Source organism: Aquarana catesbeiana, linkage group LG09, assembly GCF_042186555.1.
Source record: "Aquarana catesbeiana isolate 2022-GZ linkage group LG09, ASM4218655v1, whole genome shotgun sequence".
NCBI lineage: Eukaryota > Metazoa > Chordata > Amphibia > Anura > Ranidae > Aquarana > Aquarana catesbeiana.
Window position 1 is genome coordinate 5,682,764 of NC_133332.1, and position 20,281 is coordinate 5,703,044.

A 20,281-nucleotide genomic window follows, 5' to 3' on the forward strand; every position below is an offset into this window, starting at 1 on the left:
CATTTTTCATAAAGTAATACAAAATGATATATGCAAAACTTTACCATATTTGCTAATGCTTACATATATGCTGCAATAAATTTAGATGCTGATCTAATCCAAGGCTTTTCAATAGATTTTCTTGTGTTGGAGGAACTCTCAAGGTCTTTAAATATAAATACATTTTTGTAAGATTCTGAATCAAATCAGTCATATGTACCCCATTCAGTACTTCATTTTCGGGTAGTGCTTTACAAAATAAAGGGGGGGATGGTACAGTTACAATGTAATTCAATACAAGAGTGATCAGAGGGCCTGTTCATGGGAGCTTACACTCTAGGGCAGGGCTCTCTAAACTTTCTAACCAAAGGGTCAATTTACTGTCCTTCAGACTTTCGGGGGGGGGGCTGGGCTATGGCCAGTGGAAGTAAAAAAAAGTCTTGGTGTTGACGTGGAGATTTCGCTATACACTAAACGTAATCAACCTCACCTGCGCTAATAAGCGCCCATTTCAGCTAATGGTATAATACATCTTACCTACAACTCTATTTCCCGCATATCCCCAAGAAAAGCAGACATGACCACCGCTTACATCCTCATCTCAGCGCGACTGCCCCACCGAGCATCGCACTGGCTCTTTTATTCAAAGACAACAAAAGCCATGACAGACAGGAAGTCCTGGCCCCAACAGCCAATCGCTTCCTCTATACAAAATGACATCACAGGAAATGACACTACACAGGAAATGACACTAAAGGGGAGGGCATCCACAGGAGTGGGAGGGGGAAGTGTACATGTCCCATCCACTTGACACTGCTCTCTGCCCAGCCACACCCGCCATCTTGGTCAGCATGGAGCCCACTCGATACTGCTCAGAGTAACCAGTATCTAGTGAGATCATTCTACTTGTTCTTATAGGCTTGAGAAGATCTGCAGGGACATTGCTACTGGTGTTGTCAATATACGGTACGAGTATATTAACAAGGCGGATATCAATGTCCTCCTATTAAAGCAGATATGTATCCAAAAGGGATAACGTAGCCACAACAGAGATATAATAATATGTTTCTCTCGCTATGCGGACTTCTCTTCTCTAACGTGCATAGACATTTAAAGGCAAGAAGCCCAGTGCATTGTGCTTGATACTTACAAACCGCCAGGTGCCCACACACACCGAGAACACGTCTCCAAGCCCATGAGAAGGTCTTCATACTGACGGTTTTACCGCTGGTCCCGATTCAACCCAAGAGCGCTCCTTAGTTAAATCAGACACATGGGGACAGATGAGAACAATCCATAAAACACACATAATAAAATTTCCACAACAGTGTCAGTGGGAGTAACTAATGCCCTATGTTTGGTATTAGTAGGAGGAATCGTACCCCATTGTTAGTGTCAGTGGGAGGAATAGTGCCCCATCATTGGTATCAGCGGGAGGAATAGTGCCCCATCATTTGTATCAGTGGGAGGAATAGTGCCCCATCATTGGTGTCAGTGGCAGGAATAGCGCCCCATTATTGGTATCAGTGGGAGGAATAGTACCCTATCATTTGTATCAGTGGAAGGAATAGTGCCCCATCATTTGTATCAGTGGAAGGAATAGTACCCCATTATTGGTGTCAGTGGAAGGAATAGTACCCCATCATTGGTGTCAGTGGGAGCAATAGTGTGCCATCATTGGTGTCAGTGGGAGGAATAGTGCTCCATCATTGGTATCAGTGGGGGGAATAGTGGCCCATAATTGGAATCAGTGAGGGGAATAGTACCCCATTATTGGTGTCAGTGGGAGGAATAGTGCCCCATCATTGGTATCAGTGGGAGGAATAGTGCCCCATTATGTGTATCAGTGGGGGGAATAGTGCCCCATCATTGGTGTCAGTGGGTAGAATAGTGCCCCATCATTGGTGTCAGTGGGTAGAATAATACCCCATTATTGGTGTCAGTGGGTAGAATAGTGCCCCATCATTGGTGTCAGTGGGTAGAATAGTGTCCTAAGGCCAGATAAAGATAAGTAAAGGGTCACAGTGTGGAGATCTCCTTCTTTAGGGGATACAAAGGATATTGTGTAAGGTGATTGGATTGGAGCTCAGACATTGGAGTTCGTTCTTTAAGAAAACAAATTAAGTGTAGCGCTAATATAAGAAGTGAAATAACCACACAATATGTAGCATAAAGACCATTACATCCTCACACTAGCGAACCTCAAAATAAAAAAGGGACATCAAAAAAGTGAATAAATAAAGTCCTCAGTGAGTATGTGACGCAAACAAAGTAATGGGATGATAGTCCTCAATAAATGTGTGACTTCATACGTGAAACATGTCAATGTGCACGTGACATCTGGACTGAAAAGAACACCACCACCGACAATAGGGAGGCTTACCGGAATGTTTGAACCCAAAGAAACGTACGTTCAATTGGGTCAAACAAGCTTGAGTGGTAAACAGCTGATAGGGTTCCGTGGAAGTTGAAAGAAGGTCCTGGGATGATCCGTGAACCAGTATGTCGCTCAGGGGTGATGCCCAGAATAGATGGTAATTACATTGGATGGAAAGGAACAAAAGAAGGCCACATAGTGTAATTCCGTATAAAAATGTGTACCAAATTTATTTAAAAAGAAAGAAATACACTCACATGGGAATGGATAAAAACAGTGCTGTATAAGTAAAATGGCAGCAGTGAGGTCCTACCCCACAGAGTTCGTTTTTTAAGGCTGAAATTCCGGGCAGGGGACTCGGCACTTGTGTGGTGAAGTCCCATTCAAAGCAATGGGAGGCTGACGGGACTCACAGCTATTCACATGTAATGAGTCATATACCAATCACCTGGGGATGATCGACTCTAAGTGCAGAATATCTGAGTCCAGGGTCAATCATTTGCCGGTCATCGCTGCCTGACGATTGCTTTGAATGGGGATTCCTACCTGCAGCTATTTGTAGGAGACCACGCTGAGTCTCCCACGGGAAATTGAAGTTTAACTGGGAAAGAGTTTTTTTATGCAGCTAGAAGGACGACATTGAAAATACAAAAAAAAAAAAAAAATCATTAAATAATATATTTGGGGGATGTGAAGTTACGAAAACAGTATGAAGTAGTTATTCGAAAATGACAAAAAATATGGGGGGGAAAAACAGCAATGGATTCCCTCTCACCAGAATTCACCCCTCGCTACCTCCTCAGCCAATAGCTGCTCTTTGCTGTTTACATCACCCATAATCCGCCGACTCCCAGCTTACTATGTGGACGGGCCGGGATGACACCTTTGCCGACAATCAATTTGCCGCATCGGGTGATGCATCTTTTTACGGGGGGAATCAGGCTCCCCCCCAGCGCAGCCCGCCCGGGACAAAGTCTATTTTTCGGGATTCTGCCCGGGACAGGCTCAGACTGGGACATCATTCTGATTCCCGTAAATGTCCCCGGCCCCCTCCCCAAGAAAATTGAGCACCAGCCGCCGTTGCATTTAACTTACCAGGAAATAGCTACAACCAGAGATGGCGTCAGCTCCTGAAGTAGTGGAGTGTGTGTGGTCATGGACCCTTACTTTTCCATACTACCTGCCACGCTGGGTAAGCAATAGGGACCCAAAAAACGGTGGTTCAACTAGTCAAAATGATGGAGAAGTACAATGTGCCCAAGGACTTGTTGAGTTTTGGAGCACTATGAATGGAGGAGGAGGGCAGAAAAAAGGCCGGACATAGTTGGCACCAGTGGCGGCTGGTGCTCAATAATTTTGGGGCAGCAAACCAACACCACCCCCCACCCCCCCGAGCGGGAGACGGGCGGGAAGGTGGCGATCGGAGGCCTCCTTACCTTAGGAGGCAGATGACAAGGGCTGCTGCTCCTCGCTCCAGCTACTCCTTCCTCCGGGGCCACTGCTTCTCCTCCCCGACCGAACAGGGAGTGGGTCCTAAAACCCGATTGGCCGGGAGCCTTTAGACTCCCTGGCCAATCGAGACTCAGGACCTGCTTCCTGCTTGGCCTGTAGGAGAATCAGGAAGATAATAGCGAATATTCATTCGCTAAGGTCACACAACTGGGTGGGCTCAGGGGGCGCAGTGCTCTGCTCCCCGAGCCCACCCTTTTATTAAGCCAATTAGAGCCTCAGGCTCTAATCATGTGCTTAAAAAAAAACCAAAAAGCCATTGAAATCCATGTGTCCGGCACCCTGCATGTAGCTCATATGAACTGGGGAGGGGGTGTATGCCAGGGAAGGGGGCCAAGGGATAAAGTATTTCAACTATGAGAGCAGCCACCTGCACAAGGGACACAGCACATTCAGATTAAGTACCATCTTTGTGTAATTAAAAAAAAAAAAGTAACAAAACAAAACTTTAATATATTACATTTATTACATTTAACACCCTTCATGACGAGGCCATGTTTTGCTATTCAGCACTGCGCTATTTTAACTGGTAATTGCGCGATCATGCAACTCTGTACCCATATGACATTTATATCATTTTTTTTTTTACACAAATAGAGTTTTCTTTTGGTGGTATTTGATCACCTCTGCGTTTTTTATCTTTTATTTTTTGCTAAATTAATGAAAAAAGACCCAAAATTTGAAAACAAACAATATTTTCTAATTTCTGCTATACAACATATCCAATAAAATCAATTTTTTTTTTTCATAAATGTAGGCCAAAATTAATTCTGCTACACGTCTTTGGTTGGAAAAAAAAAAAAAAATCCCGACAAGTGTATATTAATTGGTTTGTGAAAGTTATAGAGTCCACAAAACTATGGTATATAAAGTATATATATATCTGAAAATTGAATCAATCCTGACGTACTGACGGCTGATCTCATTTCTTGAGGCCCTAAAATGTCAGGACAGTATAATTACCCCCCCTCCCCCCAAAGGAAAGTAGACAGTCCAAAGTATATAGTAGGAGGCACGGCAAGTTTTTTTTTTTGAAGATGCAATTTTTTTTCACAATTTTTTGGAAAATGGTGAAATTAAAACATTTTTTTTTCCACTTTTTTTTTTTTTTTTTTCATATCAGTCCAGTAAAGCGTCATCACATGACTGGTGTGGCGGTGATTAGAGACACTGACTGGTGACAGTGAGGTAATGAATTTTTTTTTTTTTTATTCGATTTATTTATTTATTTTTACTATTTTTGTAATATTTTTTTTTTTACATACTTTCATCAGAGTCATTTAGTTTCACCATAGTAAAACTGTACGACTCTGGGGGGGGGGGGGTGATCAGATGTTTTTTTATTGCTGTTACAATGATGATCACTGTACCAGCATAGTTCCCAACTGTCCCGGATTACGCGGGACTGTCCCTGATTTGGAATAGAGTCCCGGCGTCCCCCTTTCCCCCTCATTTGTCCCTCATTTTGGTCTGATCTATATAGTTGCATACCTCCCAACGTTCTGAGATGGGACTGAGGGACACCTCAAAAAAAATACACTTTTTTTAATTGAAAAAATAAGACAACAGTATAGTGAGCCGAATTTTTGTTCTATATTGTGAAAGATAATGTTACGTCGAGTAAATTGATACCCAACATGTCACACTTCAAAATTGCACCCCCCCCGCTCATGGAATGGTGACAGACTTTGGCACTTAAAAATTTCTATAGGTTACAAGTTTCGAGTTACAGAGAAGTTTAAAGACAAAAAGTAAATATCATACAAAATATAATGAACATGATTGGTAAATCACATAATAATGGAATAATTATAATAATTACATAATATGCATCATTGTGTCTAAATTAATCGCTGAATATTGAAATAAACCCAATTATCTAAACAAACATGATTAACATGGTAATATAAAGCCATGGTATTAAAGAGAATTGATTCATATTCCTCAAAGGTAAAAGGTAAAAATCGCATGATATTGCATAGTTGCTGTGACATACCATCAGCTCGACGCGTTTCGTGGATATGCTTCCACTCATCAGGAGCAAGTAAAACCTGGCTATATCTGTAATAGAATATACATTTACTATATGATAATTGTTTGATCAGAGTAGGTCTTGGGCTAGAATGATTGCTCTAGCCCTAACGATCCCGGCGATACCTCACATGCGTGGTCTGAACACCGTTTTCGGGGCACGACTTACGAATGCGTTCGCTTCTGCGTGCGAGCTCGGTGGGACCAGGCACTTTAATATTTTTCTTTTCATTTTTCTTACTTATTTTAGTTTTTAGTTTTTAGTTTTACATTGTCTTTAAAAAAAAGAAATTTTAAACATCCCTTGTAATAGAAAAAAAAGCATGACAGGTCCTCTTAAATGTGAGATCTGGGGGGTCAAAAAGACCTCACATCTCATATTTACACTTGAATGCAATAAAAAATGTTTTTTTTTTTTAATAAAAAAATATCCCCTTTAAATCCATTGGGCAGAAGTGACGTTTGACAACGCTTCCGTCATCCAATGGTATGGAGCCGAGTGGGGGGCCATCTTACCCTCACTTGACTTCATGCTTCAGAGGGAAGAGGACCCGATAGTCTCAGCCGCTACCGACAGCTCCAGTAAGCGGCGGAGACCACCGGGAAGTGGCGAGAGGGCCCTCTCCAGCTGCCGATAAAAGTGGTCTTGCGGCAAATTCGCCGCAGAGACCACTTTTATCTGAAAGCGGAGGGGAGAAGACCCGATCGTCTCCGCCGCTACCGACGGCTCCGGGCTCCAGTAAGCGGCAGAGACCACCGGGGAGTGGCGAGAGGGGGGGGCCCTCTCCAGCTGCCGATAAAAGTGATCTTGCGGCGAATCCACCGCAGAGACCACTTTTATCTGAAAGTGGAGGGGAGAGGACCCAATCGTCTCCGCCGCTACCGACGGCTCCGGGCTCCCGTAAGCGGCGGAGACCACTGGGGAGCGGCAAGAAGGGAGGGGGCGCCCTCTCCAGCTGCCGATAAAAATGATCTTGTGGCGAATCCGCCGCAGAGACCACTTTTATCTGAAAGCAGACCGCCCGCTGTTTAAAAAGATACCAGGGTTATGGCAGCAGAAAGCTGCCATAACTCCGGTGTTCAACGTCAAACAGCCGCCGTATAATGATGGCGGGCGGTCCGTAAGTAGTAAAGGGGTGTGGCAGGGGGTGTGTCCTATGCCTACATACTTGCTAATAGATGTCCCACGTTCTGATCGCAAAAAGTTGGGTGGTATGTAACTGCAATGTTTTCAACTGTCCTGAATGGGTTACATTCATAACAGCTGTGATTACTGGTGATCTGTGATCGGCTACAGCTAATCACATGGTACAGGGCGCTGCGATTGGCCCTGGTACCGTGTGATAGCTGTGGGCCAATCACAGCAACACTCTATAGGAAGCACAACCGTTATGAATGAATTTCAATGTATAACAGTTTTGTTGACATTCTGATCGCATAGCGATCACTCGATTCCCCGGCCTCTGAAAGCGGTACAGCGCTGTACACAATGGACACAGCGGTCGCGGAAGCGGCATGCTGACTTCCCCTAACATGCGCGTGATCCAGCCTGCCCATGCCAGCCAACCGTAGTCAATGTACTGGGGGCGGTTGGTGAGTTTTAAAGCGGAGGTCCCCCCCAAAAGGGGAATCTCCGCTTATCTGACCCCTCTTTCTGCTGCCACATTTGGCACCTTTTTGGGGGGGAGCCTAAACCAGGTATCTGCTCCCACTTGCCGCAGCAAACTCAGCCAGGAGTTTGGCTCCCTTCCTCCTTCCCCTCGCAAGGCTTCACTGCCGGTTTCCCTTAGTGGAGATGGCGGCAGCGCCCTATAGCCGATGAAAAAAATCGGCTCGAGTGAAGACACCTCTGGATTCCTGGACAGGTAAATATCCTAATATTAAAAGTCAGCAGCTCCACTATTTTTTTTTTTTGCAGGAGCCTGGAGCTCCTCTTGAAAGTTACCATTGCCCCCAAAGCATTGGCTCAACACTGAGCTAATCACCTCCCCTTTTCCTTTGGGTGCCATCAGTCTCTGGGTGGAGTTCTCATATCTCCAGGTTCTCCCCACATATCTTTATAGAGCCTCTCCATACACCTAAGCCAGCATGGAGGGGTTCAGTGAAGGTGGTGGTGAAGGTGTAGAGGTGTTGGATGGGGTCACACAGATCATAGAAGGAGATCCTCCCGGCCTCATAATCCAGATATATCCTGATTCTGTTGCTGGAGATATTGGCAGGTAAGAGGATCTGCTTACTGTCATGCCTCACCCCATACTGATTACCATCCATGTCCAAACCCCAGGACTTGTTATTATATCCAATCAGTGACTGCAGCTCTACACCTCTGTCTATACTGGGGTAACACATCCCGAAGATCCAACTGTCCGATCCCCCGACATCCACTTCCCAGTAATGTCGCCCTGAAGAGAAACTCTGACTGCTCAACACTTGAGGCCACCTGTGAAATCTTTCTGGTGTTTCTGGGCGATTCTGGTCCATATCTGATGTGGATACAGTTTTCCTGTCGCCCGATATACGTAGAGACTTTTCGGCTGTCTTTACATCCAGTAATATGTCTGCAGGTTCCTGTATATAGATGTATACATTTACCTCTGTTATTATATCAGATAAACCTGTGTGTACGATCCCAGCCACATCTAGATCCCCTCCATCACTGAGGAGCTTATCATGTCTCTCTCTGCCTTCGTTATCTCCATCTTCAGTATCGTGCAGGTCGTGCAGGTCGTCTATGTCTGATTCCTGTAGGACAGTCAATGGATCCCTGTTACACAGCTCCTCGATGTGACGCATCTCCCCGGACAGCTCTTCCTTCTTCATTTCCAACTCCCGGATCAGACTTGATATGGATAAGAAGACCCGTTGTGCCTTCATAGAGATTTCATTGAGGGCTTTCTCCTCAAGGTCTTCCAGATGTCTCCTGAGGTCTCCAAACAGGACATTGACTCTCTCGGTGTCAGCAGCTGCCTTTTCTTCTACGTTACTCCTATGTTCCTGCAGACTCTGGATCCGTTCCCCCATCTCCTCACTCTTTGTTGTAAGTTTCTGCAAAACTCTTCTCATTTTATTTATTTTCTTTCCAGAGGCCCTATCCAGTGACTCGATATCATGTCCCTTGTGTCCTCCAAACAGACAACAGGATGCACAGACACAGGTATCATCCTCGGCACAGTAATACTCCAGGAACTTCTTATGGACAGAGCATTTCCGGCTCTCCAGGAACAGCGTGGGGTCAGTTAAGACGTGTTCTGATGACTTTTTGTGGACTTTCATGTGTTTATTACAGAGAGAGACCTCACAGTGCAGACAGGATCTAACAGCAGGAGCAGGAAAGTCCACACAGTAAGTACAGAGGACCTTGGACTCTCCATGATCTGGCTGAGCATGGAAGAAGTTCTCCACAATGTTACGCAGTGTTGTGTTCCCCTGCAGTGCAGGCCGATCCCAAACCTTCTGTCTGCATTCAGGGCAGGAATAACCTCCAGACCCCTCCTGTGTGTCCAATGCACGGCTGATGCAGAGCCGGCAGAAGTTGTGCCCACATTTCAGCGTTACGGGATCTGTATAAATGTCCAGGCAGATGGAACATTCAAGCTCAGCTCTCAGATCAGCAGACGCCATCGCTGAGAGCAGAAGAATGGAATGAAAGTGAAAGTATCGGGTGCTACAAAACAGCGTGCCAACACCGAGATCCCTCTCCTTCCTCCTACGAAGACGGAAAGGAGGGGGTCTGGCTGCGGAGTGGAGCTCCACGTTTGACAGGAAGCGTGCGGCCTCCACTCCACCTTTTTTTAATTGAACTTTATTGTAACAAACAATGAATGGCTGTAGCTGAAGCTCCACTGTTCACAGGGAACATGTGTCCTCCACTCCACCTTTTTTTTTTAAATGTAACTTTATTGTAACAAACAATGAATGGCTGTAGCTGGAGCTCTACTGTCCACGGGAAACATGTGTCCTCCACTCTACTTTTTTTTTTTTTTTAATTGAACTTTATTGTAACAAACAATGAATGGCTGTAGCTGGAGCTCTACTGTCCACAGGAAGCACGTGGCCTCCATTCTACCTTTTTTTTTTTAATTGAACTTTATTGCAACAAACAATGAATGGCTGGAGCTGAAGCTCCACTGTTCACAGGAAACGTGTGTCCTCCACTCTACTTTTTTTTTTTTTTTTTTAATTTAACTTTATTGTAACAAGCAATGAATGGCTGTAGCTGGAGCTCCACTGTCCGCAGGAAACATGTGTCCTCCACTCCACCTTTTTTTTAAAATTTAACTTTATTGTAACAAACAATGAATGGCTGTAGCTGTTGCTCTAGTGTCCACAGGAACATCTGACCTCCACTCCAACTTTTTAAAAATTTTTTATTGAAGTTAATTATAACAAACAATGAATGAATCGTTCCTTGTTTCCACCCCCTACCCACTTCCGAGCACCATTCCTTTTTCCTTTGTTCCACCCCCTACCCACCTCCATGCACCATTCCTTGGTTCCACCCCCTACTCACCTCCGAGCACCGTTCCTTGGTTCCACCCCCTACCCACCTCCGAGCACCATTCCTTGGTTCCACTCCCTACCCACCTCCGAGCACCATTCCTTGGTTCCACCCCCTACCCACCTCCGAGCACCATTCCTTGGTTCCACCCCCTACCCACCTCCGAGCATCGTTCCTTGGTTTCACCCCCTACCCACCTCCGAGCACCATTCCTTGGTTCCACTCCCTACCCACCTCCGAGCACCATTCCTTGGTTCCACCCCCTACCCACCTCCGAGCACCATTCCTTGGTTCCACCCCCTACCCACCTCCGAGCACCATTCCTTGGTTCCACCCCCTACCCACCTCCGAGCATCGTTCCTTGGTTCCACCCCCTACTCACCTCCGAGCACCGTTCCTTGGTTCCACCGCCTACCCACCTCCGAGCACCATTCCTTGGTTCCACTCCCTACCCACCTCCGAGCACCATTCCTTGGTTCCACCCCCTACCCACCTCCGAGCACCATTCCTTGGTTCCACCCCCTACCCACCTCCGAGCATCGTTCCTTGGTTTCACCCCCTACCCACCCCAAGCACTGTTTCTTGGTTCCACCCACCTCCAAGTTTCATTCCTTGGTTTCACCCCCTACTCATCTCCATGCACCGTTCCTTGGTCCCACCCCCTACCCACCTCTGAGCATTGTTCCTTGGCTTCACCCCCTACCCACCTCCCAAGACCACCCCTTTTAGAGAATACAGTAACATTTGTGGTACTAACTAATTTGTATAGAACTTGTTAATGATAACAAAAAAAGCAGTAAAATAGATCCCCTGCAGCCAGCAACAATAGATCCCCCCAGCAGCAATGGACCACCCACAACAAAAAAAAACCCTCCCCCAGCAGCAATAGACCTATTGTTGCTGAGGGAGGGGGTGGTATTTTCTTGTAGGTGGTCCATTGTTGCTGAGGCAGAGCTATTGTTGCTGGGGGTTGCAGCAACAACAGATCTCCTTGCAGCCAGCATCAATAGATCCCCCCAAGCAGCAATGGACCACCCCACAACAAAATACCCTCTTCCCCGGCAACAATAGACCCCCAGCAGCAACAACAGATCTCCTCACAGCCAGCATCAATAGAACCCCAGCAACAACAGATCCCCCCAGCAACAATGGACCACCTACAAGAAAAATACCACCCCCTCCCTCAGCAACAATAGAGCCCCAGCAGCAAAAACAGATCTCCTCACAGCCGGCATCAATAGACCCCCAGCAACAATAGCTCCCCCTCAGCAACAATGGACCACCTACAAGAAAATACCACCCCTCCCTCAGCAACAATAGCCCCCCCCCCCCCCAGCAGCAACAACAGATCCTCCAGCAGCCAGCACCAATAGACCCCTCCCTCAACAGTAGATCCCTCCCAGCAAAAATTGACCTCCTAGACCCAACCCCAGCAACAATAGATCCCCTTCCAGCAACAACAGACCTCTGCTGCAACAACAGATCTCCTCATAACCAGCATTAATAGACCCCCCCAGCAACAATAGACCACCTACAACAAAATACCCCCCTCCCTCAGCAACAATAGACCCCCAGCAGCAACAACAGATCTTCCAGCAGCCAGTAACAATAAATAATCAAAAAACAAACAGCCAGCACAAAAACCATCAAACTAAATAAAGCTGCTGAACACTAAAGGCAAATATATAAATCCTTTCATGTGATGCAATAAAATAAATAGTGCAGCGCTAAAATCCAAATTAATAATTAGAAATGTCCATAAATGGAAAAAACAACAAATATCAGCGGTGATGCAGGGTGCTTCATGCAAATCCAAAGTGCTCGTAGAAAACGTGCTCCCCCTCTTGCCAGTCAAACCGCTCACCTTTTTAAAGGGACCCCTGAACTAACAGGAAGGTCTCATAAGCTTTCACCACTTCTTAGTGGTCTGGGAGGTGTCTTGACTGGAAAGCTGGAACTATCTTCCTTAATACGGCTCCAAATATGCATGGAATATACAAAGAAAATACATAGTGCTCTCTGTATAACTTAAAGCGGGGGTCCACCTATCTATGCTTTTTTTTTTTTTTTTTTTGAGTTCATTCACAAACTTTTCTTCTCAGCATTACATACTCACATATTGTGTGTAATATGTCCGCCTGTGTCAGATTTCGTCGGAAAGAATAACTTATATTATTCACTGCAGGCGGTTTCCATCTTCATTGTGGGCATTTGAAGCCCACAAGCATTTATTTCCTGGATGTGGTGAATGCTGTGCTCCCAGCATTCACCGCTCGTTCCCGCACATGCTCAGTGGCATCCTGGGAAGCCTGAGACTAGCTCCCAGGAGTCTGGGAGAGGCTAGAAACACGCCTACTCCCACGGGAGGAGAACCGGGAAGTGCAAAGAAGAATAGAAAAATAAAAGGCAACAACAGACCTCTGCAGCAACAACAGATCTTCTCAAAACCAGCATCAATAGACCCCAGCAACAATGGACCACCTACAAGAAAATACCACCCCTCCCTCAGCAACAATAGACCCCCAGCGGCAACAACAGATCTCCCAGCAGCCAGCAACAATAGCCCCCTCCTTCCACAGTAGATCCCTCCCAGCAGCAACTAACCCCCAGCAACATAAGACCCAACCCCAGCAACAATAGATCCCCTGCCAGCAACAACATACTTCTGCAGCAACAACAGATCTTCTCACAACCAGCAACAATAGATCACCCCAAGCAACAATGGGCCATCTACAAGAAAATACCACCCCTCCCTCAGCAGCAATAAACCCCCAGCAGCAACAACAGATCTTCCAGCAGCAAGCAACCATAGACCTCTCCCTCAACAGTAGACCCAACATAAGACCCACCCCAGCAACAATAGATCCCCTGCCAGCAACAACAGACTTCTGCAGCAACAAAAGATCTTCTCGCAACCAGCAACAATAGACCCCCCAGCAACAATGGACCACCTACAAGAAAATACCATCCCCTCCCTCAGCAACAATAGACTCCCTGTAGCAACAACAGATCTTCCAGCAGCCAGCAACAATAGACCCCTCCCTCAACAATAGATCCCCCAGCAACATAAGACCCACCCCCAGCAACAATAGCTCCCTGCCAGCAACAACAGACCTCTGCAGCAACAACAGATCTCCTCACAACCAGCATCAATAGACCCCAAGCAACAATAGACCACCTACAAGAAAATACCCCCCTCCTTCAGCAAAAATAGACCCCCAGCAGCAACAACAGATCTTACAGCAGCCAGCAACAATAGACCCCTCCTTTAACAGTAGATCCCCCAGCAACAACTGACCCCCCAGCAACAATAGATCCCCTGCCAGCAACAACAGACCTCTGCAGCAACAACAGATCTTCTCGCAACCAGCAACAATAGACCCCCCAGCAGCAACGGACCACCTACAAGAAAATACCATCCCCTCTCTCAGCAACAATAGACCCCCTATAGCAACAACAGATCTTCCAGCAGTCAGCAACCATAGACCCCTCCCTCAACAGTAGATCTCTCCCAGCAACAACTGACCCCCTAGCAACATAAGACCCACCCCAGCAACAATAGACCTCCCCAGCAACAACAGACACCCCCCCTCTGCAAAATAGATCCCCTCCAGTAACAATAGATCCCCCAGCAGCCAGCATTAACAGACCCTGCAGCACACCTCAGTACCTCTTGCCTTTTACATACATTCAGTCCTGAAGGTGCCAGAACTGCGTTCCCCTGCGTTCCCGCTGAAAAAAAAAATATTTAGGGAGATTGCCTCCTATACAACATTGTGGTGCATCATTCACTTTGATATTTTTTTTTTTTTTTTTACTTTCGAATTTTCTTTTTTTAAGACTTTGTAAAAAAATTGAAATGCTTTTTACATTGGTGTATTATGTCCGTGGGGTGCCGATAAAGTCCAAATACGTTTCTTTTTGTGAAATCCCTCTATCAGACTTTTTTTGCTGCATCCACTTTGGCCAGGTTTGCCCTCACTTCCTGTAATGGTTGTCACCGAGAAAGTCTCTTGTGTCCTACAGACGGCACATGTAGGCGGGTGCAGTTAGCTACTTTGCCACTAGGTGGTTCTGTACCAGCATAGTGTCTGGTTACAGCAAATAGTGTCATCAGGTGCTAGGCCCCCTTTTGGGTAAAGCCCTCCTGCAGTGATGCCATGAGTGAGTCAGTGCCCACGTATAAGCCGCGTTGGGAGGAGCCCTAGCAGTACTTGGGGCGTGGGAGCTAAACACCCCACACCTAGGCAGGTGTAATCAGCACGTGTAGACCCTGGACAGGGCAGGAGGTCGGGAAAGAGTAGTCCTGGACCCAGGAAGAGCTGGCTGTAGACGTTCGGTCCTTTATGGGGGTGGCGGGCTGGGGCAGATTGCACAAGGCTTTTCAGGCTAGCGCAAGAGTTCCCTGAGTGAGGCTGGGCCCCCGGAGGGTCCTGGGAGATGTGTACCTATGGATGAGGTGATTATAGGGAGCCCAGTCCTGTGAGCACTAATGACCGAGGGTGGAAGGAGAGACTGTTAGAGGGAGATGGCTGCTAAAGGTGTTGTATTTGCTTTCACATGTGACTGCTGCGGACCGTCCACTAAATGTGATTGCCTTTGTATTGTGAAGTGACTCTGGATTGCAGGTAGATGCGACTGAATTCCCTCAATTCCATTAGTAAAGTGCAGCCAGCAAATCGATTCATATGTGTGGACATTCCCTCCTGGGAAAGGTCAATGTCCGGGAATGTTATGAGAAGACCACGGTCCGGACCAGGAGGGGAGGGGACGACCTGGCACCTGCACTGAGCGCTATGCTGCCTAGTTGGCTGCTTGCCCTGCTCCTTACTGACTGCAGTGTCACTCCTGTCAGAAGGAGCAGTGGCCGAAGAGGAAGGACACGATGTGAGTACTGATCCCACAGTACAAAGGTGAAAGGGGGGCAACAACTTGGGAGCATGGAAACACATGAGTAATGGGGGACTCTACTGGGGACACGTGATGTAAGGAGGACTCTATTGGGGATACCTGATGTAAAGGAGGACTCTACTGGGAGCAACTGATATAATTAGGGTCTCTGCTGTGGACACCTGATGTAAGGAGGGACTCTACTGGGGGCACCTGATGTAAGGAGGGAATCTGCTGGGGGCACCTGATGTAAGGAGGGACTCTACTGGGGGCAACAGATGTAAGGAGGGATTCCGCTGGGGACACATGATGTAAGGATGGACTCTGCTGGGAATGCCTGGTGTAAGGAGGGACTCTGCTGGGGGCACCTGATGTAAAGAGGGACTCTATTGGGGGGCACCCGATGTAACGAGGTACTCTACTGGGGGCACCTGATGTAAGGAGGGACTCTGCTGGGGGCACCTGATGGCATCTGGTGGCAGGTGATGGTGGCAAGTGATACTCTCAGGGCTCCCACTCATTCTGCATTATGGTGAGTTGAACTATTTCATTTTATCTTACAATGTAATAATATAAATAATGTGTTTCAATCATTCTGACACCATATCAACCATGGTGCCGGGATGATTGAAGCGCCAACACCAGGTGTTTGAAGTATATTTATCTACTGATCATTAAACTTTTTGGAATACACATATTTCTATTGTTGTGTAGGATCTGGGCCTGCTGTCCCTCCATACCTCTCTCTTTCCTTCCTTCTCTCTCTCTCCCTCTCTCTTTCTCCCTCCATTCCTCATTCATCTCAAACTCTAATCACATCCCCTTTGAGCCATGCCACCATTAAGCCACGCCCAATATTTAGTTTAAACCATTTTTCTTTCCCCGCTACAACACGCCTACAAACAAATGGCCCGCCCCCTAATTATAATACGACTCTGCCTACAGACAAAAAAAGTGTCCCTATAAATTTATTTACAATATTGGCAACTATGTATCCAGGTATCTTCTTTCTTTGCCGGTGATTCCCTGCTCAGCATAAACAATCTGTTCAGCCGCTTGATTGCTTTTACAGGCAGCAGGAGGGGAAGGACACCCCCCTCCCCCTCCCGCCGCCCTCTGGTGCTTATCCCGGCTCGCTCGTGCGACTGGCGATAATGAATCAGCCGGCGGTGGGCAATTACCATAGAGCTGACTGAGGACCACATGGTCCCTGGTCATCTCTATGACCTTCAGAGCCCGGGCGCGACGTTATGATGTTGTGTCCGGCCTCGGTAGTTGTAAGCACTGCCGTGTACTCGGCTGGGAAAAAAAAGGAATGGGTGGCTGCACACCGAGGTGGTGATGAATCTCTTTATTGTAAAATCCGTAACATGAATAACGCCACAGGACAGGCAAACAGGTACAGGCAGACGCGTTTCAAACAGCGACGCTGCATTCATTTTATCCAAATTGCACGGCTGGCGAGCCGAGGCTTGCACCCCTGGAAGGAGTCCATTCCCCAGCCTACCTGGTTCCATCACTCACCTGGAGCAGCATTTTCTTTTCCTATTACTGGGAAGCCGAAATCGTTTTTTACATTTTTATTTTTTATTTTAGGCTTTCCAGCACAGAGGAGAGATGTGGGGACTTGTAGACCTCAGATCTCTCTGTAAAGAGGACCTGTCATGTCCTATAAAAGTGATCAAAAAAATATAAAGGGAAAGTGTCAAAATATAAAAGTAAAATAAACAATTAAAAAAAAAAAATTAAAACGCCCCCATCCCTGCGTGCTTGCTCGCAGAACCGAACACTAAAAAAAAAACATATATAATGTTTGGGGGTTCTGAGTATTTTCTAGCAAAAAAACTTATGATTTCTATATGTAGGAGAGAAGTGTCAGAATTGGCCTGGGTGGTAAGGGGTTAAACCCATTTTTCTAGAGACAGGGACGCTCACTATCACAATATATATATATATATATATATATATATATATATATATATACTATATTACCAAAAGTATTGGGACACCTGCCGTTACACGCACATGAACTTTAATGGCATCCCAGTCTTAGTCCGTAGGGTTCAATATTGAGTTGGCCCCGCCCTTTGCAGCTATAACAGCTTCAACTCTTCTGGGAAGGCCGTCCACAAGGTTTAGGAGGGTGTCTATTGAACCCTACAAACTAAGACTGGGGTGCCATTAAAGTTTATGTGTGTGTAAAGGCAGGTGTCCCAATACTTTTGACAATATAGTGTATATGTATATATATATACACACACACACCATATTTATCGGCATATAATGCTGCAGATGGGCACTGATCAGGCAGCATTAATGGGCAATGGCGAGGCTGCATCTGGGCACTGATCAGGCTGCATTCTTGGGCAATATCGAGGTTGCAGATGGGCACTGATCAGGCTGCATTGATGGGCAATATTGAGGTTGCAGATGGGCACTGATCAGGCTGCATTGATGGGCAATATTGAGGTTGCAGATGGGCACTGATCAGGCTGTACTGATGGGCAATAGCGAGGCTGCAGCTGGGCACTGATCAGGCTGCATTGATGGGCAATATCGAGGTTGCAGATGGGCACTGATCAGGCTGCATTGATGGGCAATAGCAAGGCTGCATCTGGGCACTGATCAGGCTGCATTAATGGGCAGTGGCGAGGCTGCAGCTGGGCACTGATCAGGCTGCATTGATGGGCAATGGCGAGGCTGCAGATGGGTGCTGATCAGGCTGCATTGATGGGCAATGGCGAGGCTGCAGATGGGTGCTGATCGGGCTGCATTGATCGGCATTATCTAGGGTGCAGCTGGGCACTGATCAGGTTGCATTCTTGGGCAATATCGAAGTTGCAGATGGGCACTGATCAGGCTGCATTGTTGGGCAATGGTGAGGCTGCAGCTGGGCACTGATCAGGCTGCACTGATGGGCAATGGTGAGGCTGCAGCTGGGTACTGATCAGGCTGCATTAATGGGCAATGGCGAGGCTGCAGATGGGCACTGATCAGGCTGCATTGTTGGGCAATGGCGAGGCTGCAGATGAGTGCTTATCAGGCTGAATTGATGGGCAATATCGAGGTTGCAGATGGGCACTGATCAGGCTGCATTGATGGGCAATATTGAGGTTGCAGATGGGCACTGATCAGGCTGAATTGATGGGCAATAGCAAGGCTGCATCTGGGCACTGATCAGGCTGCATTAATAGGCAATGGCGAGGCTGCAGCTGGGCACTGATCAGGCTGCACTGATGGGCAATGACGAGGCTGCAGATGGGTGTGCTGATCAGGCTGCATTGATGGGCAATGGCGAGGCTGCAGATGGGTGCTGATCGGGCTGCATTGATTGGCAATATCGAGGTTGCAGATGGGCACTGATCAGGCTGCATTGATGGGCAATGGCGAGGCTGCAGCTGGGCACTGATCAGGCTGCATTCTTGGGCAATATCGAGGTTGCAGCTGGGCACTGATCATCCTGCATTGATGGGCAATATCGAGGTTGCAGATGGGCACTGATCAGGCTGCATTGATGGGCAATATTGAGGTTGCAGCTGGACACTGATCAGCCTGCATTGATGGGCAATGGTGAGGCTGCAGCTGGGCACTGATCAGGCTGCATTGATGGGCAATATCGAGGTTGCAGATGAGTGCTGATCAGGCTGAATTGATGGGCAATATCGAGGTTGCAGATGGGCACTGATCAGGCTGCATTGATGGGCAATGGCAAGGTTGCAGCTGGGCACTGATCAGGCTGCATTGATGGGCAAAATCAAGGTTGCAGAGGGGCACTGATCAGGCTAAGGCGGCAGCTGGGCACTGATCAGGCTGAATTGATGGGCAATATCGAGGTTGCAGAGAGGCACTGATCAGACTGCATTGATGGGCAATGGTGAGGCTGCAGCTGGGCACCGATTAGGCTGCAATGATGGGCAATATCGGGGTTGCAGAGGGGCACTGATCAGGCTGCATTGATGGGCAATATCAAAGTTGCAGAGGGGCACTGATAAGGCTAAGGCGGCAGCTAGGCACTGATCAGGCTGAATTGATGGGCAATATTGAGGTTACAGATGGGCACGGATCAGGCTGCATTGATGGGCAATGGTGAGGCTGCAGATGGGCACTGATCAGGCTGCAATGATGGGCAATATCGAGGTTGCAGAGGGGCACTGATCAGGCTGCATTGATGGGCAAAATCAAGGTTGCAGAGGGGCACTGATCAGGCTAAGGCGGCAGCTGGGCACTGATCAGGCTGAATTGATGGGCAATATCAAAGTTGCAGAGGGGCACTGATAAGGCTAAGGCGGCAGCTGGGCACTGATCAGGCTGAATTGATGGGCAATATTGAGGTTACAGATGGGCACTGATCAGGCTGCATTGATGGGCAATGGTGAGGCTGCAGATGGGCACTGATCAGGCTGCAATGATGGGCAATATCGAGGTTGCAGAGGGGCACTGATCAGACTGCATTGATGGGCAATGGTGAGGCTGCAGCTGGGCACTGATTAGGCTGCAATGATGGGCAATATTGGGGTTGCAGAGGGGCACTGATCAGGCTGCATTGATGGGCAAAATCAAGGTTGCAGAGGGGCACTGATCAGGCTAAGGCGGCAGCTGGGCACTGATCAGGCTGAATTGATGGGCAATATCGAGGTTGCAGATGGGCACTGATCAGACTGCATTAATGGGCAATGGTGAGGATGCAGCTGGGCACTGATTAGGCTGCAATGATGTGCAATATCGGGGTTGCAGAGGGACACTGATCAGGCTGCATTGATGGGCAATTTCAAAGTTGCAGAGGGGCACTGATCAGGCTAAGGCGGCAGCTGGGCACTGATCAGGCTGCATTGATGGGCAATATCAAAGTTGCAGAGGGGCACTGATAAGGCTAAGGCGCCAGCTAGGCACTGATCAGGCTGAATTGATGGGCAATATTGAGGTTACAGATGGGCACGGATCAGGCTGCATTGATTGGCAATGGTGAGGCTGCAGATGGGCACTGATCAGGCTGCAAT

At 47.4% G+C, this 20,281-nt stretch overlaps 1 protein-coding gene across 1 annotated transcript; it reads right to left on the minus strand.

The window, feature by feature from the left end:
- Positions 1-2,560: 2,560 nt before the first annotated feature.
- LOC141107396 (E3 ubiquitin-protein ligase TRIM11-like) lies at positions 2,561-9,674 on the minus strand. Its single transcript, XM_073598098.1, has one exon. It carries the CDS (start codon positions 9,515-9,517, stop codon positions 7,925-7,927), a length of 1,593 nt encoding a protein of 530 aa, XP_073454199.1. The 5' UTR covers positions 9,518-9,674; the 3' UTR covers positions 2,561-7,924.
- Positions 9,675-20,281: the final 10,607 nt, after the last annotated feature.